The sequence below is a fragment of the Ips typographus genome, linkage group LG2 (genome assembly GCF_016097725.1).
Source record: "Ips typographus isolate SLU linkage group LG2, UJ_Ityp_2.0, whole genome shotgun sequence".
NCBI classification, from domain to species: Eukaryota; Metazoa; Arthropoda; class Insecta; order Coleoptera; family Curculionidae; genus Ips; species Ips typographus.
In genome coordinates this window covers 12,024,039-12,040,780 of record NC_138423.1, presented here as the reverse complement: position 1 = coordinate 12,040,780, position 16,742 = coordinate 12,024,039, and the positions used below count along the sequence as shown (strand labels likewise).

At 33.1% G+C, this 16,742-nt stretch overlaps 2 protein-coding genes across 10 annotated transcripts in view; one reads left to right on the top strand and one right to left on the bottom strand.

Moving 5' to 3' along the window:
* kn (EBF transcription factor knot) overlaps positions 1–16,742 on the bottom strand; it is a 93,782-nt gene that overhangs the window by 11,546 nt on the left and 65,494 nt on the right. For all 9 annotated transcript variants that reach the window (XM_081972966.1, XM_081972972.1, XM_081972967.1 and 6 more), the window contains exons 8-9: positions 8,682–8,763; positions 54–171 (exon numbers count right to left, since the gene is read on the bottom strand). In XM_081972966.1, the coding sequence (XP_081829092.1) occupies positions 54–171; positions 8,682–8,763 (200 nt within the window). The remainder of the gene's footprint in view (positions 1–53; positions 172–8,681; positions 8,764–16,742) is intronic.
* LOC145724947 (uncharacterized) lies at positions 4,630–6,827 on the top strand. The gene is made up of 5 exons (XM_081973453.1): positions 4,630–4,887; positions 5,006–5,276; positions 5,332–5,662; positions 5,722–6,017; positions 6,475–6,827. The coding sequence occupies exons 1-5, from the start codon at positions 4,849–4,851 to the stop codon at positions 6,678–6,680; spliced, it is 1,143 nt and encodes a 380-aa protein (XP_081829579.1). The 5' UTR covers positions 4,630–4,848; the 3' UTR covers positions 6,681–6,827.

Below are 16,742 nucleotides of genomic sequence, written 5' to 3'. Positions count from 1 at the left end.
TCATCCTCGTTTACTCTTGAGTTTTCCTATAGATAAATTTGTATTTGTATTACCTTCAGTTGGGTCCAGTCTTTTCGCTCTTCTTCCATGTTTTGAGTTGTTATGTACAAACATGTTGTCTGATATCGCCAGAAGGGGGCCATCCACTGATACTTGGGTCGATATAACAACCTGAAATAAAATGTGTTCGTTTATTTTTAAATTGTGTAAAGTTTCTGGCTTAAGACCGCCGAATTTACCGAGTATTTTCAATTAAATCTGCCCTACACCACCGTGATTACAACTCAGCACAGTGGAGACGTAAGCCATGTTAGGCTTAATAAAATCCTCTCAAGAGCTAAATTAACTGGAAGTTTTAAGCTCCCTTTTAAGGCAAGGAGCACCAACTACAGTTTATTTAATTAGCTGAGCGATAAAATAGATTTAGAAATTTTCCGGTTACAAATTTTACATCAACTAGATACTAAACATTATCTTTCGTTTAGAAAAATGTCAAAAAATTAGACGTGGAATAGGAATGAAATTTTCACTGCTTCTTTAAAAGATTGTTCTGCGTCTTTTTAATTTCTCAATGTACTCAAAAGTCCTTAATGTCTTTTACAGCTTTGTCGTTTTCTTCTTTAAGTTTTTTTTTGAGAGACTTTAGTATCTTCTTGTCCTGCTAGTTTCTTCTGTTTCAAACTACTGCTCTTTTTCTAATTTTTGTTGATAAAAATTTGATGTAACGTTTATAAAAAACAGACATTTAATAATTTACCAGTAATTCCACGGATGAAAACGGAAAAGATATTCCTTAAGCGATAACGCCAGATTTAGATATAAATCTCGCCAAAGAAAAGAAAATTGTTTTTCATCTTTTCCCTCTACTCTGGCTCTTATTTCGGCGAATCTCATCTTTTATCTTACCTACTTTCATCATAGAAAGCCGGGCCTTCTCTATATGGCACCATAAATTCAATATTTAGCCGGTCTAAAACTCCGGTGCCGCCGATATGAATGGCCGCTCCGGAAAATGGCCCCCGGAAAATTGGATCCGGAGATCCGTCTTGTCGGGGAGTTTTCCCGGAAAACAAATGACAAGCGAACTACTCACTCTCGTCGCGTTCGTATTAATATCGGCAGGATGCTTCTTGGAAGTTGCACGGTTTAGTTTCGGGATTATTTGTAACCCCATTTTGATTTACATAAACTACTTCAGAATATAGTGAAATATAATGTTGATAAGATTGAAGCTCTTTTTTCGATTGTTTGAATGATTGAAAGCAATGAAATACGGAGATCAATTTGTACTAATAGTTCGATGGTCCGTATTTGACTTTAAGTTAAATTAGGAATTCTTGATTTAGATAATTATATTTCACTAATCATTTTATAGGTTAATAGGTCTGTTTTTGACACTATTCATGGCAGACTATTGTTTAGTCACAAAGTGACATATAAGTCAATATCCAGTCCAAGTAGCAATAAAACTATAAAGAAATCTCGATGTTACCAAATTGTTTAGGCAGTACATTTATCATTTTATATGTTTAGGTGTTCATTCTGAGCGATTTAACGTATGACTGTGATTTGACCAACTAGTCACTTGATCTTTCATTGCAAACACAAACGTTATCACTTGCGATAAAAAGCTATAAAATTATATACATTTCAACGGTGTTAATAGAAACTACTCTAAAACTGTATTTTATAGGTTGATATGACGTGGCAACTATCAAAATAATCATTACAGAACTGGAAAACACATTTTTGGTTGCTGCGCTGCATAGAAAGTGACTAGCTTGCCCCTTTGAGCTTTCGCAGGACATTTTGACAGTTGTGGCGTATTTGACAATTTTCACGTGACCCTAGAGTATTATTGTCACGTAACTAGTCTCCAATTAATAGTAACAAGACTGTGAAACGAGTACTTTAGCTCCAAAACAGCATGAACCTGCCTATACTTTGTCTCTATAAGCCTGCCAAGGAATCCTTTAACTGTTTTGACACATTTGACAAATTTACTGGAGTGTTACGACTGTTGTGTGACAAAGATCAAAATAATCATTACAAGACTGAAAAATATTTTTTTAATTTTTGGCTGCTGCACTGCATAGAAAGTGACTAGCTTGCCCCGTTGAGCTTTCGCAGGCAAATTTTGACAGTTGTGACGTATTTGACAATTTTCACGTGACCCTAGAATATTATTTACGCGGATTGTCACGTGACTAATGTCCAATTAATAGTAACAAGGCTGTGAAACTAGTACTTTGGCTCTAAAATAGTATGAACCTGCCTATACTTTGTCTCTGAGTCTGCCAAAGCATTTTTTGACTGTTTTGACGTATTTGACAGATGTCATCAAAGTAAGAAGACGCCATTTACTAGGGGGGTATCACGTGGCAACGTGGCAAAATAATTATTACAGGACTGGACATCTTCAGAATCAGAGTTTTATCAAAATGTATCTCGCTTTCAGATTACAATAACTTTTCCAGACAGTAAGAAACATAAATTATTATACCAAAATCGTTTAGAGTCAATTTATTTTGATCTGGAAAGCAAGATATTGGTAAACCTCTGATTCTGAAGATGTGCAAGATATTTACAAAACTAAAATATAATTCACAATCTTCTAGTAGGGATTTCTCGGTTACTGATTTAAATGTAATTCTAATTAGTTAAAGATAGGTTTATGGTTATTTGCAAGAATTTTGACAGATGTACCCATAGTGACAGACAAACAACGTCCTAAATGGTGGATCAAACGTCACAACTGTCAAAAATACATCTATAAAATATTAGTAATATAATATGAACTTTCTAAACAGTTTGGTAACCTTCAAATCCTTTTTATGGGTTTATGGTAATTTGGGCTGGAGTTTGACATATGTCACCTTGGACTGACTAAGGGCCGATTACACCGACATATTTAAGAGCATCTTAGGCTAAGTATAATTTGACTGTCACATTTTGTACTTAATCTGTACAATATTTTTAAATACCGATGATCTTGACATAATCTTTAAGAATTTTAAAATATTTTGTTTTCTAGCGGCTGCAAGATGAATGCTTCATATTTCTGGTTTCCAAACATGATTGCATATCATATAGATGTTAAGATTTTTTGATGTATTCAACCAGTATTCAAACCCTTACAAAGATGATGAATGGCTATGATTTGTCTGAAAGATTTGATTTTTTGGTTATTGGCTGAACGTTTAGGTATTTCTCTAATGCTAGCCCTACTCTCTGTTAAATTTCTATAACTTTTTGAAGGTTTGTTATTGTTTTTGTTGCACACAAGTTAAAAACAACGTTGCCAAACATCAAACCTACTCTTGTGATGTAACATATTTCATAAATATGCGTTGATGATTTGTTGCAATATTATCTTTAAGTATTTTATCTCATTTGGTGTTCACAACAACAACAAATGACAGTATCACCGATTTTCTCTAACTCAGCTAAATTTTGGATGTTTTGCATCCGAATGACAACTACTGAGCGTGTAATACAACCTGTCAACATTGACTTTAGTTTCTCAATTTTAACTTATGGAATTATTTTCTTAAATGCCTTAATTTTTTATATTAGTTTATGGCATCAAAATAATAATACGTTTGACAATGGCAATACACATAAAAAAGGCAACATAGCCTGCTAAATTGACGTTTAGTTTCCCAGGTCCAAGACAGTAAGTGAAATACGACAGTAATCACGTGAGTGCAATATTTATATGGAATATAATGGCACGTGACTGCTGTCAAATCTGCCTGTATCCATCAAGGTTGGGTTGGTAAATGCAACCGGTGTCACGTGACCAATATAATACATATATAATTATGGAGCTTGCTTTATACCTTACATATTTTGTTTTAGCTAAAATGGTAATGAATTTAGAATAGACGACATAGTTGCCAAACTAATTTTCTGGTTGACTATTGCATGATATGTTCTATAACAATAACTTTTCTCACGTTTTCCTATACAAAAAAAAAACGATTCATGAAATTTTTGAGATAACTTTTTTTTATCAAAATAATCTGAAAACAGCCCTTTTCGACATCCAAAGAAATCCTTCGTCGCAAACGTTCGGCCGTCAACAGCTGCTGAACAAGACTGAATCCGATCGCCCCAAGTGCATTTCAAGACAGAGGAAGAAGTCCCGAGGGACGCACGCGCTCCCTCGGGATCATCGGAAGTTCCCCCCGTACGCGTTCCCATGGGGACGACGCTGAAGGGGGAACGGAATGATGGGCGAGAGGGGTGTATTGGGGGAATAGTCGGCACACGCCGTTCGATACGGGCGGCCATCGAAAGGGGACAAGATTAGGGGGGAGAATATGATGTCGGAAGTATGGAGTTCCTAAGGGGGGGACTCGTTTGACGTTTGTTGGAAGTACACTGCCAAATAACTCTAATAATGTATTCATTGACAAAAACTAGCACTAAAAAGTTCTTTCCAAATCTGGCAATTTTACCAGTTTTTTTTAAATTTAAAACTTATGATTAACATTACTAATGATCTGTATAAGAAAATTATAAAAAAATTGAAAAATCTCAACATTATTAAACTCAGCAAATCCAATTTTCTTAAAGTATTATGAAATTATCGATTTTGCACGTACTTCCAAGTGTAATCAACCTTGCGATAAATAAAGGAAACAATAACATCAATATTTTCACAAATTTAGTAATTTGGTGAAGATTATTAACCTGTTCGCCGAATTTCAGGTGCATCTACCTGTTTTGATTCATTATTTATTATTGTTGGTTTTCACACTAGTATAAAAGCAGCTTGATAGTAATTATTGGTATTAGTAGTGATTTTAGTAGTCTTCCTGACGTTTCCTTAAAGTTGATAAAATGATTGTTTATATTGTTTTAGTGGCTGTTTTGTTACAGGTATGTTTAGTTTTAAAGTTTCTTTCTTTGAACCAAATTTGCATGTGTTATAATCAGTGTGTGTTAATGACTTTGTGAACTTATTAAATTATGAGAATTATTTAATGACTGATTTCAGTTCGACACTGAAGCGTTCACGGTGGTAGACTTACCTACCAAATCCAATTTGAACACTAAAAATCCAGGCAAAAAATTTAACCAGCCTTCCAAATCATTCCTTAAAGACATTTTGGGAGAAATTGGCACCAAACCCATCTTCGAAGAATTCATATACAAGGAAACCGATCCCATAAAACTTTGTTGGGCTGATATACTGTACGTTAATGAAACTAATGGAGTCGCAAACTCTTGGCACGAATACCAAACACTGATTTACTCTCCTGCAGATGGTATTTTATTTATTTTTTTTTTCAAGTGCCTTTGTTTTAACTTTGTTAAATTTAGCTTACAACTTAACCACACCTAAAACAGTTAGAAAGTATAGGGAGTACGGCGTTGAAATGCCGGATGGATCAGTCAAGACTCAGAAGTTTGAGGTTATTGATTTCCAGGATAAGTACGTGGTAAGCAAACACGAAAATGTGACTTGTGGTCAAGGGAAGTTTTTGGGAAAGTCTTACCAAAAATGGCAGCAAGAAAAAAAAATTGTAATACGGTTGTCCCAAAAATCTTTATTGGAAACCTCAAACCAGGCCAAACTTGTAAGTCTACAAGATTCGGAGGATGTGAGTGATGAAGTTTTGCAGAGTTCTCCACCAGTTGATTATATGACACAGTATGCACCACACACAACCCAAAAAAAATATATTGTTTCTGGTTCCTTTTCTATTGTAGGTCTAATCTGGAAAAACAGAAAGTGACTAAATCACCAGATTTTAATATTTCTAATATAAAAACAACTACATCATCACCTACTTTTTCTGTGAGACAGAACGGTGAGACAACAACCACACGTTCGTGGAAGAAAAATGACGAGAAACTCACTTCTGCAAATGATGATAATAGCAAAAAAGAAGCCGAAAACTCTACGTGGTTTGATGATCTATTTAAAGTGAACTTAACTACTTCAGTAGGGGAAGTAGTCCCCAAAGTGAATTCATGTTCTCCTCTACTAACACAACTTTTTTCAGGTAAGTTTTTGCAATCCATTGTATTCCATTAAACTTCAAGTATCGATCTTTTTAAATATAAATCACACTGTATAGTAAAAGAAGTGTTTATCCATTCTCAACCAAGCAATAGTAAAGGTAGTTGATAAAGGTTACAATTATTAGCATTTAACTAGGCCAATTTAATGTACTTACATGGTGTCAAACTTATCGTAATCTCAAAATCAAGATCGGTTAAATTAGCCTTATATTCGCATTTTTCGTCTTAAAAAATTCCAGTTTTTCACTCAGATATGAAAAAAATAACCTTTTAGTTATGTTTAAACATTCCAACTTTTACACAACTAAAAACATCTTTTGTATTATTTTCACTGACGTGACAGTACTTAACGTCATTTAGCAACCAATTTCAGGTTCAAGTAAGAAAAAGAGAAGAAAAAGTAATTAATAATTTTTCTAAAAGTACTATTATTTTCAGGTCATTTGATATTACCCGGATTGTGCAACATGACAAAAAATGACAAAATCATTCTACAGGGTGACATATTTGTCAGTTTAAAGCGCAGCAACGAAGAAATGAAGCCAAAACCACTTTTTGTTATTCATGAAAACACTGAGATTGAGAGCACATTGGAGAAGGTTGAAGAACCCACAACGACACTTTTAAATTTGATTATCAATTAAGTTAATTTTTATTTTATAATATATTAATTACAATATTTTAGCTAAATATTGGTATTTGTGAACACACCATAAGAAATTGTTTTTTTATTATTTTATAGTATATTCATGTAATTTTTTGATTACACTAATAAAATCGATTGTGTTACACTTTAGTATCTATTATTGCTCTATAATATCTTAGAAACAATTTACTTATACTGACTTGACAGTATATTAGATAGAGCACGATTTTAAAAACACTACTTTTCTAACACATCCAGCATTTCGAAAATCCTAAAAACTTTATTTTCTTTAATAGAACACACTGGTATTTTTACAAGTTGATTAAATTACAAAATACCTTTTTCTAAAATATGTCGTAAAAAGGTTAAAATAGTTTTTTTTTTTCGAAATTGAACGAAATAATCATAAAATGATTAGTGTGTTGAAACAGCAGCAAAAAAAAACACCTTGTGTGTCTGAAATGAAACTTTTTTGGGTCGTATTTTTTAAACAAGGTGTTTTTAAAAAAGGAAAAAATATCTGTTACAAATTTTTGTGCCTTAAATAGGATCTAACCCAACTTATTTCAAAAGTACTATAGTGACCTGCTTTGGAGATACAAAGACTAGACTTTGATTTTAGTTTTTAACAAATATATTTTTTAATATTAAATGCAATAAAACAATTCTTGAATTAAGAATGAAAACAAGAATGTTTGCTAAAAATCAGCTAATATGCTAAATTAAAATACTGTATTTCAAGTGACAATTCGATGAAACTTAAAATTTTCTTTTCATTTTCAATGGGAAAAATGATGTTCATACAGGGTGACACATAGAAAACGTACTAGGGACACGTAAACTTTTTTATTTTTAATAAGGAGCATTCGTCAAGCTATTCATATAAAAATTACTTCGTTTCCTTTTTAGGATCCTGAAACTTGAAGCATTTCTCATATTAATTACATGTTCTATTTGCTGCCTCTCAACTATTTTGGTTAAATCAATTTAAAATCGCAGCGTGTCAAAATTACGAATCAGGTAAGCCAATGGTCTTGAGAACGATTGAACACCTCAGAAAATATATTAAAAATGCTTAGAAACCCAATAGGACAACCCTAAAAATATCAAAAAGTCATTTCTACTTGAAAAGCGCCTTGATGTAGACACTTGTTTAAAACACCCGGTATATAATAGACTTACGTAAAAAATTAAACGTTCAAGGATTTTTTGAAATATTTAAAAATTCTCTAAAAACGTCCCTGGTTTGTTATCTATAGGCTACCCTGTATAATTGTACTGTCAGAATCAATATCCATTTGACAAAAATCAACTAGGTATAGTATTGCAAAAACCAGCGACACTTAATAAAATCTCCGACTATCTGAACGAAAACTATACACTTTCTGTATTATTAAATAAATATATTATAAGAAAACTGACAACTTAAATAAGGGTGTCTCAATTAAAATTAATTAAGTATGTTTTAAAATTAAGGTCTTAGTTAACTAAGATACAGGGGCTAAAACAATCAGAATTATTTCGTCAAAATCAAAATATCTGTTTTTTTGTTAATCCATGAATATTAAAGAAAACACCCTGTAGAAGATGTTGAGCGTTACTTGTTCTCACAACGGGTCACAGTCAATCAATGTAATGTTTAGAGACAAAATTAAATAAAGAAAAATAATTATCAACGAATATTTTAATAGTGGTTGTTAGCTCTGATGCCTTTATTAATAATTTATGTTTTTTCTATACTTACAGTTTCTTAAATGGATTAGAAAACTTCGGAAGGCAATAATTATACAAGACAGTGACATGACAAACATTATGACAATGTATCAGTTTGTAAGTGTACAAGGCATATTTAAAACTAAAGAAATCAATGAGGAAGTTTTTATTTTGACTCAACGAGGTTTAATTAAAATTTTCTTAATTACATAAATACAAAATTTTTCACTTGTTTTGGGCAATCTGTTTATTCACATTTGCTGAATGATGTTCATTCTTTACTCACCTGAAATCGACGCATATCTCTAGGATTACCGGCGTTCTTGAGGCAGTTCTGATTGCACTTGAGGAAAAACTTTAGAAAGAATCTGCAACAAAAATAACTCAATATTAACATGAAAAGCATTTAAAAAAAGTCGAACATTCAAAAAATTACGGTGCAATAAATTATAACTGTGTTACTCTAAAAAATATGGCAAAAATGTTTTTCCAACGTGGACTAATCAATGACATTGCCCGGAAGTTAAGCGAAACTGATTGCCAATGCGGAGCATTTTGAACGATCTATTTATTAGGCAGTTTTGTTGCCAATTACCGATACTGAATACCGTTTATCCCTAAAAGTTTAGGTTTGTTTGGTTGTAATAGAAAGCTTCCGAATTTTATTGAAAATTTGTTGATTCGCAAAAACTGTATCGTTTATCTGACCCAATTTAGAAAATAATTTATAAATTCGTTTTTCAATTTGCGACAAAAACCCGCAAAAGCCGAAAACCTCGTACATTATTAATAAATTTCGGGTGATTATTTTTGAATGAATTTGAATATTACCGGTTTCTAGACTCGGTGTTGCTAAAAATTGTAGTTGGATTTCCTAGTGAAATCTAGCCCGAAAAACGACCACATATTAATTTTAAAATAGGCCAATTTCACCTAGTTAAACTCATCCAAAACCGACGTGGTGCTCGAAAATTCTGAACATTGTTCCCCGAGGGCCGGTAGGTCCTTCGCGTCTTGAACCTAATGCATTATGTAAAACACTGTTGCCAGTTTGTCATCAATTAATAAAGGGCGTATCAAGACGTTTGCATAATTTAGGGCTAGTTCGCATCGCGGCATTTCCTGCTTCTAGACTTAGAGCTAAAGGAACCCAAGTCGACCTAAGCAATTTGGAATGGATAATACTCTATGTGGAAATTAGTTGAGGTTTTGCTTGCTCTAATGTAAATGGAAATTTAAAAACATATTTTGCATATTTTGCTAAGACTTCTAGTGACACGTGTCAACCGTCATATAGGTCAAAACTCTCAAAATTAGCCCGAAAAAGTTAACTTGCACTATTGTTGACAGAATAGGTTTTATAGTTTCATGGTCATTTCTGTGACAGTTGTGTAATTCGAGTCTAGTAACTACTGTCCTGTGATAATTGTCAAATCCGTCAAAACTGATAAAGTTTTCTTTGGAAGAGCTGGGTGGAGTCTGTTTAGATGCAATATAAAGAAACATCGTTACTTTTTCAAATTTATCATATAAAACTGTCATAGTTTTGCAGTAAAAAGCTATAACAATTTAAATAAAGTCAGTTACTTGCAGTACCTATTAGAGACAAAGCACTATCGTTTTATAGCTATTATTGTGAAAGTTGTTATAACGGTTTACTAAAAAGACTTTTAGTGTCACATGACCACTGTCATATTCTTCAAAAATGTCAAAGTTTGCCCGGAAAAATTTCCTTGCACTATTATTGACTTGAATGGGTTTTATTGCTTTATAGTCATTCCAACTAGCAAAGTTTTCTTTAGAGAGCTCCGTAATTCAAAGTAGTGTTAGTTCAGTTGCTAATTAAATCAGTTGCATGACAGTCTCGTAAATAGTTTCCTATTGTCTTATGATATTTGTCAAATACGTCAAAATAGTCAACAATAATAGCCAACATTGTTGCTTGCCTGGAAAAACTTTGGCTAAAATAAAATCAATTCGGCTTTCCCATCCAATACCTCATCTGCACTGTTCTACTTTTTACCATAAAATCCTCCTAAACTGTAAAAGTTAGCAGTTTACTAAAAAGAGCACACACTAGTGTTGTCATAGTTTACCACAGAAAGCTCTAATTAGTATTAGAGACAAAACGTGTTTTATAGTTCTATAACCATTACTGTGAGAGTTGGGCTCTTATTAATCTTGAAAGGAGGGAACGAAATTATCAAGAGAAGTGTTGATAGAATGTCACGGGAGCAGTTTACAGTCATATTCTGTATACCTTTCCCTTGTATCAAGAATACACACCCTCGTATGTAACGGTTTGCTAAAAAGACTTCTAGTGCCACGTGACAGTGAATAGTGTTTCGTGACAATTGTCAAAACTGACAAAGTTTTCTTTGGACAGCCCAGTAAGTCAAAGTAATGTCGGTTCAGTGGCCAGTAACATCAGTTACACGAGTTTCATAAATAGTTTCCTATTGTCTTGAAAATAGGAAATGAAATTTGTCAAATACGTCAAAATATTCAACCATAGCCAGTGTTGTTGCTTGTCTGGAAAAACTGAAACTTTGGCAACGTCGTGATATACGATTCAATTTGACTTTGGCATCCAATACTCTCGCCAATACCTTTCTACTTTTGCAAAATTGTTATTTGACTTTCTACTTTTGTATTAATGTTATTGACAGAATAGCTTGCATAGCTTCATGGTCATTGATCTGACATTTGTGTCGTATGACAGTTTTCATCAAAAGTGACAAGTTAGTTAAAAATTATTTTGACAGCTATGTGATAGTCTTCTGTTGTTTTTTGTCATTTATCAAATACGTCAAAATAGTCAACAATAGGCAAGATTGTTGCTTGTCTGCAAAAACTGGAACTTTGTCAACGTAGGACTATTCACTGCACATTTACAAAATTATTATTTTTTATCCTAAAATTCTTGGATTTCGTATAAAACATCTTCCAATGGCAAAGCAGGTGTGTGGACACTGGAAAAAGCCTTCATTTTTATTAATTTTTTCCTAGTTTCTTGGAAAAGTAACATTTTGGCATATTGAGACGCTACCTAGATGTACGTGAGCCTTTTTGAAGTAAAAATTGACAAATTAACTTTTTGGTTTGACATACTTTTTGACGTCCTTCACGAGCTCTATTAAATGAATCCTGAACACACGAAATAGCCAAAACTATAAGGTTTTAGGTACTTAAACTGATTGAAGAGAACTAGCTTTGTAGAACTGAACAGAACAGAGACATACGAATATTTCAAAACCTCTGCTATGGTCAGAAAACATAAATATGAAAGAAAAAGACACATAATCTGAATAAATACAAAGGAGTGTCCATCGAGGATGCCTCCTACTACCACCAATCTTTTTCATTCTGTACTTGGAAGACATAGTAAATAAAACGCTTAATGAGCAAGACAGACATTATAAACAATAGAATGACAATAAAATGATCTGAGATATGCAGATGACACAGTCCTCTTCGATGGAACAAGGTTTGCCAAATGAATTGGTCATCATTCAAAATAAATCGAAATATGGTAACTAAATTATTGCAAACACAAAGCCATTTGAAAAAAATCAACTAATAGAAATATTAAAAGAATACAAATATTCAAGTACAAAAACAAAAAATATAAACATTATTTAATGTTATACTTAAAGTAAGGAAAGGAAAATATTCATACCAATCAAAGAAAGTACACTATAGTAATACGATGACAATGACTTATTTTACTCAGCGATCTGATTTGAAAAAGTTGAAAAGAAAAACTTGGAGTTTAGTGACAATTTACCTTAAACCAATAATCAACATCAATTCAATAAAATCATTAAAGGACATCAGTTACAGTGTTTTTTATCTAAAGGGACAATCACAAGGGATAGGTCACTAAGTTAAGATTAAGGATATTGCCTGACTAATACCACTTAAATTAAGCAACAAGTTTATACATAATGGGTTTTTTTATTGGATGGTCGCGTGAGTTTTCGAAGGGGCGAGGCTTCTTCCCTCCCCACTTGATCTGAAGTGAAACAAATTGATATTACTTCGACTTTTATAAATGGGTGGATGTTTTCTAAACTTCAACTTTGCTAATTTAAAAAGGTGAACAGGTGGAACTTTTTTTGTTCACAGTTAATAAACGATATTTTATGGTTGTAACCTGATGAAGTTTTTATAATTTAAAGCAACCTACAAATAAATATTTGGTAAAAAGAAGCAAAAAAGTTTCGATATTAATCGAAAATTGATCTTGAAGAAGATACATGTTCTGGTCAATACAGGGTGATTTTTTAACTTAGTATCAAATTAAAACAGATGACAGGTGAGGTCATTTTAAGAACTTTTTTGGTTTTCTGCATAAGATACTAATTTGATAATATTCGTTTATTACAAGAAATAAGTACCATTCTACTTACGTGTTGTCATATTTCTGTCAGCTTTGTTCTCTACTACTTATTAAAAGTGTTAAAAGGTGATTTAGCAGGCCAATCAGATGACATAATAATAATAATCATGATATGTCTTGATAACAACAACAGGTAAATACTGTTAGGTTAGGTTAATTATTACATAACAAGAGATGAAGTGACATGACAAAAATGATAGTCGACATCCATGTTCTAAGTAAGTTGGGATCATTTTATTCTTAATTTAGTTGTTAAAACTGAAATAGTCAGTTTTCTGTTTGTTTAAAGGTCAATTTATATAGTCAAACCTTAACTTGCAGTTAGCCTTTAGAACCAAAACTACTCTGATAAACTTCAATTTATCTGAAATCTGTAAAAGTGGCCTTTAAAATAGATTTGTAATGTAATTTTCATCTTAAGACTATTAAAAGTTGGTTAAACTTTATTTAAACATGTACTTAACCTTAAAATTGACGGTTTAGTTTAACAAAAATGATGTCAATAAGTCCCAATTTTGTTTAAAACAATATCACCGTCTTAAGGAAATTTACTATTGAAACAAAGAGTAACGGGAAACCAAATTCAACCTTATTGACTGATGACTTTGATTGCCATCCATTTAAATTGTTAATAATTGTTAAAAACTAAATGAGTTATTATTGTGTCCAAGTGTCAATTTGTATAGTGAACTCATGTGAATCACAAGTTTTATAATATTTGATGGATTACCATGGCAAACGCCTAGAAATCTTTAAAAGCAAAACGCAGTTATAACCGAAAAAGTAAATAACAATTTTTATGTGAATTTAAATAACATAATAAAATACAATTAACTTTGAGGTTATTATCGACAGTTAAGTTTTTATTACAAATTAATAGCTGTTTATTATATTTGAAATAGCTTCACCTCAAATGTGCAAATCCTGACATGAGAACCTTTGTTAACATAATGTTTAATTTTAGGGGTTGTTCATATACAGAGTGTTCCTAAGTAAGATGCATTAACTAAAGGTAAGTACCCATAGTATTGGTGTCGTTTATTTAGCAAATGCTTCATTTCTGCTATACAGTTTTTCCTAAATCTTTTTGGGACTTTTATTCGTATATGCTTTATTTCGAGGCATTTGCAATAGTAATTCATCAAACATATAAAAAACAGAGTAAAAAATAACTTTCCGGTTAATTGACTACCGTCAAGTCGAATTACTCGCGATGTCATTTAAAGTCGATTTTTTTGTTTTACTGTTTGGCTTTTGCGGTTGTCGGATTAGCCGCCAAAGTACTTGAAACCCCGTCCCCCGGTAGGCCCAAAACAAAAATAATTAAAATGCCTATCCCCCGGGAATACCACCCCTAGAGCTTTTGGGATTCAATTAGCCCGGTATGTGTATTGTTTGTAAACAGTGGACCGAAGGGTGTGCAAGCTATTATTACCTATAGTTCCATATCGAAATCGTTTTTAGTAACAAAATATATCTGAATTTCTGTTTTTAGCAATAACTTTGTGTATTTTAGACTTTTAAAAGCTGGAAGATATGTTTGACAATTGATTTAGCGCCAAAGTGAAATAATAATTTAAATTCTATTATCAATTTATCAATTGTATTTTTTTCCAAACAATCGGACACTTATTGTTATTTGATCAACCATACAAACACTCAAATAAGCCACAAACTTTAAGCTAAACTTCTGTATCTAGAATAATATGGATAACATAACAGCAATATCCCACTTATCTTAAGCCACATACGTCATCAATGCAAGTCGACTGCACACACACCAAAGGGCACTGATAATTCCCTTTACTGTACATATCGGCATGCTTAATCTAGTTATAGCCGGACCCTTTGTCTCGTTCTTGGCCTTAGGGCTCTAGGCTGGTTCTCTATTTGTCTTTGCATTGTATTGGTTAAGTTTTGCTAAAACCTTCAAAAATAACAAGCTTTTCTACTTCGTTACTGCTATCAATTTGTTACTTCTACTAGTTGTGCCCTTTTAAAAATCCTTTCCATATAGTTTTAACATCACGTAACTAAAGTTGAACATAAGGCATACGACAAAGAGCCCGAGGACATATGAGTGTGTTAAACTCCTGCTGTACAAGAGCCTAATAAAATAATAGTAGGGGACTATCTTGGCATATATGTTTATATTAACTCCCGTTGTCCTGCTGTTAATGTTTGGGCTATCCTGCGGGTTATACGAGCAGAAAATTGGTAATCAGGGGGTTGATAGCTGGGGATCTTTAAGTTAATTTTCGACGTTGCGCAGCACCCTGTAAAATGACTCTTATGTTCTTTTGGGTGTGCTGATTCAATTTGAGCTTGTTAATGAGGCATTGGTTGGTCAATGTCCAAGTTCGGGGGGGATGCATAATGTATACTAGTTCCGTGTTATCGATATCAATCTCCCCGGAATGAAATTGTCCCCGTTTTGGCCCAACCTATCCGCACAACGATAATATACCAGCAAACTAACTCAACGCTATTTATGAGCAAATAAATAAGGCATATTAACATACCGTGCATTCGTCCATTTAATGGCTAATACGGTGTTAATTTATTCGGCTCGGACACGGAATTTGACGAGAGTAAATAATAAATTTGTGGCATTGCGTGTCCGACTTGTAATCCAGTATCTCACATATGGTGTTTTTTTGGTACATACAGGGTGGTGAGTGCTAGTATTTAGAAAATTGATTGCACTGAACACACCAGACTTATATACAGACATATATAAAAATTTCTTTGTTGCTAGTTGGGTCTTCTGTCTCACCTAAGAAAAAAGGTTTGTTGGGAAAATGGAATTTCGCACTATTTTCAACTAAGTTAACCTAACCTAATTCTCAAGCCAAGATCGAAATCAGTATTGGTGAGCACTTTTTTGAACTTCATGAACGCACTGCGCGCATTTTCAATCCGGCATCTGATTTCTGTGTCTGATTCCCAGTTTTCACACAGCCACGTTCCTAGATTTTTAAATTTATTTACGCGCTCTATTGGTTGATTCTCATATGTTAGGTACGAGTTTTGAAATTCTTGTGGCTTTCAAGTAATTATCAAGAATTTAGTCTTCTTGGTGTTGATATTGAGGCCCATGTTCTTACTGCATTTCCCGACAGTCCCAAGCTCCTTGTTATCTCCGATTAGAACTGTGTCGTCCGCATAACGAATATTGTTGACCCATACACCATTCCCTTAACGTTGCGTTCTTCTGGGGCTTCCTGAAAGATGGCTTCAGAATATAAATTGAAGAGATGTGGGGTCTGACCCCTCTACAAATTGGTCTTGCTTCTGTGAGATTGTTACCAACTCTGACTTCAACCATTTGGTTCCAGTATAAGCTTTGAATGCAGCGGATGTCTTTTTGGTCTATGTCCAATCTATTTAGGATTTGGATCAGTTTATGATGTTGGACTCTGTCGAACGCCTGTTCATAATCGATGAAACACAGCATTATGTCCTTTCTCTGATCGTTGCAGTTCTGAATCAGTACAACTAATGCTTCTCTCGTGCCTAAACCTCACTTTATATGGATAATCTTTCTTTAGTGGATAATCTTAAGGAATATCTTTAGTAGTAGTTTAAGATTAGTCTGTGGTCCTCATATTTTGTTGCATTGTTCTTTTTCGACAAGGAGACAAAATTCGATGTTAACCATTTGGCATATATTAGATTTGTGAAAGTCTCCAGTTCAATTTTGTTGTTCTTAATTCGTTTTGTTTTAGTTAAGTCTGATCTTAATGTGTTTTGATTCTAAATATTGATCTGATGTTATATTTTTTAGCAACTCGTTTGATTTTGTCAGAAATACATGGAATGTAAAGTATAAAAAGGTTTGTGAAAGGTAAAAGTTGATTTTGATTTCCAGATGGATTGGATGTTCTAAATCCCTAACACATTTATTAATAAATATGTTTCAGGACAGTCATTTTCTTTTAGAAT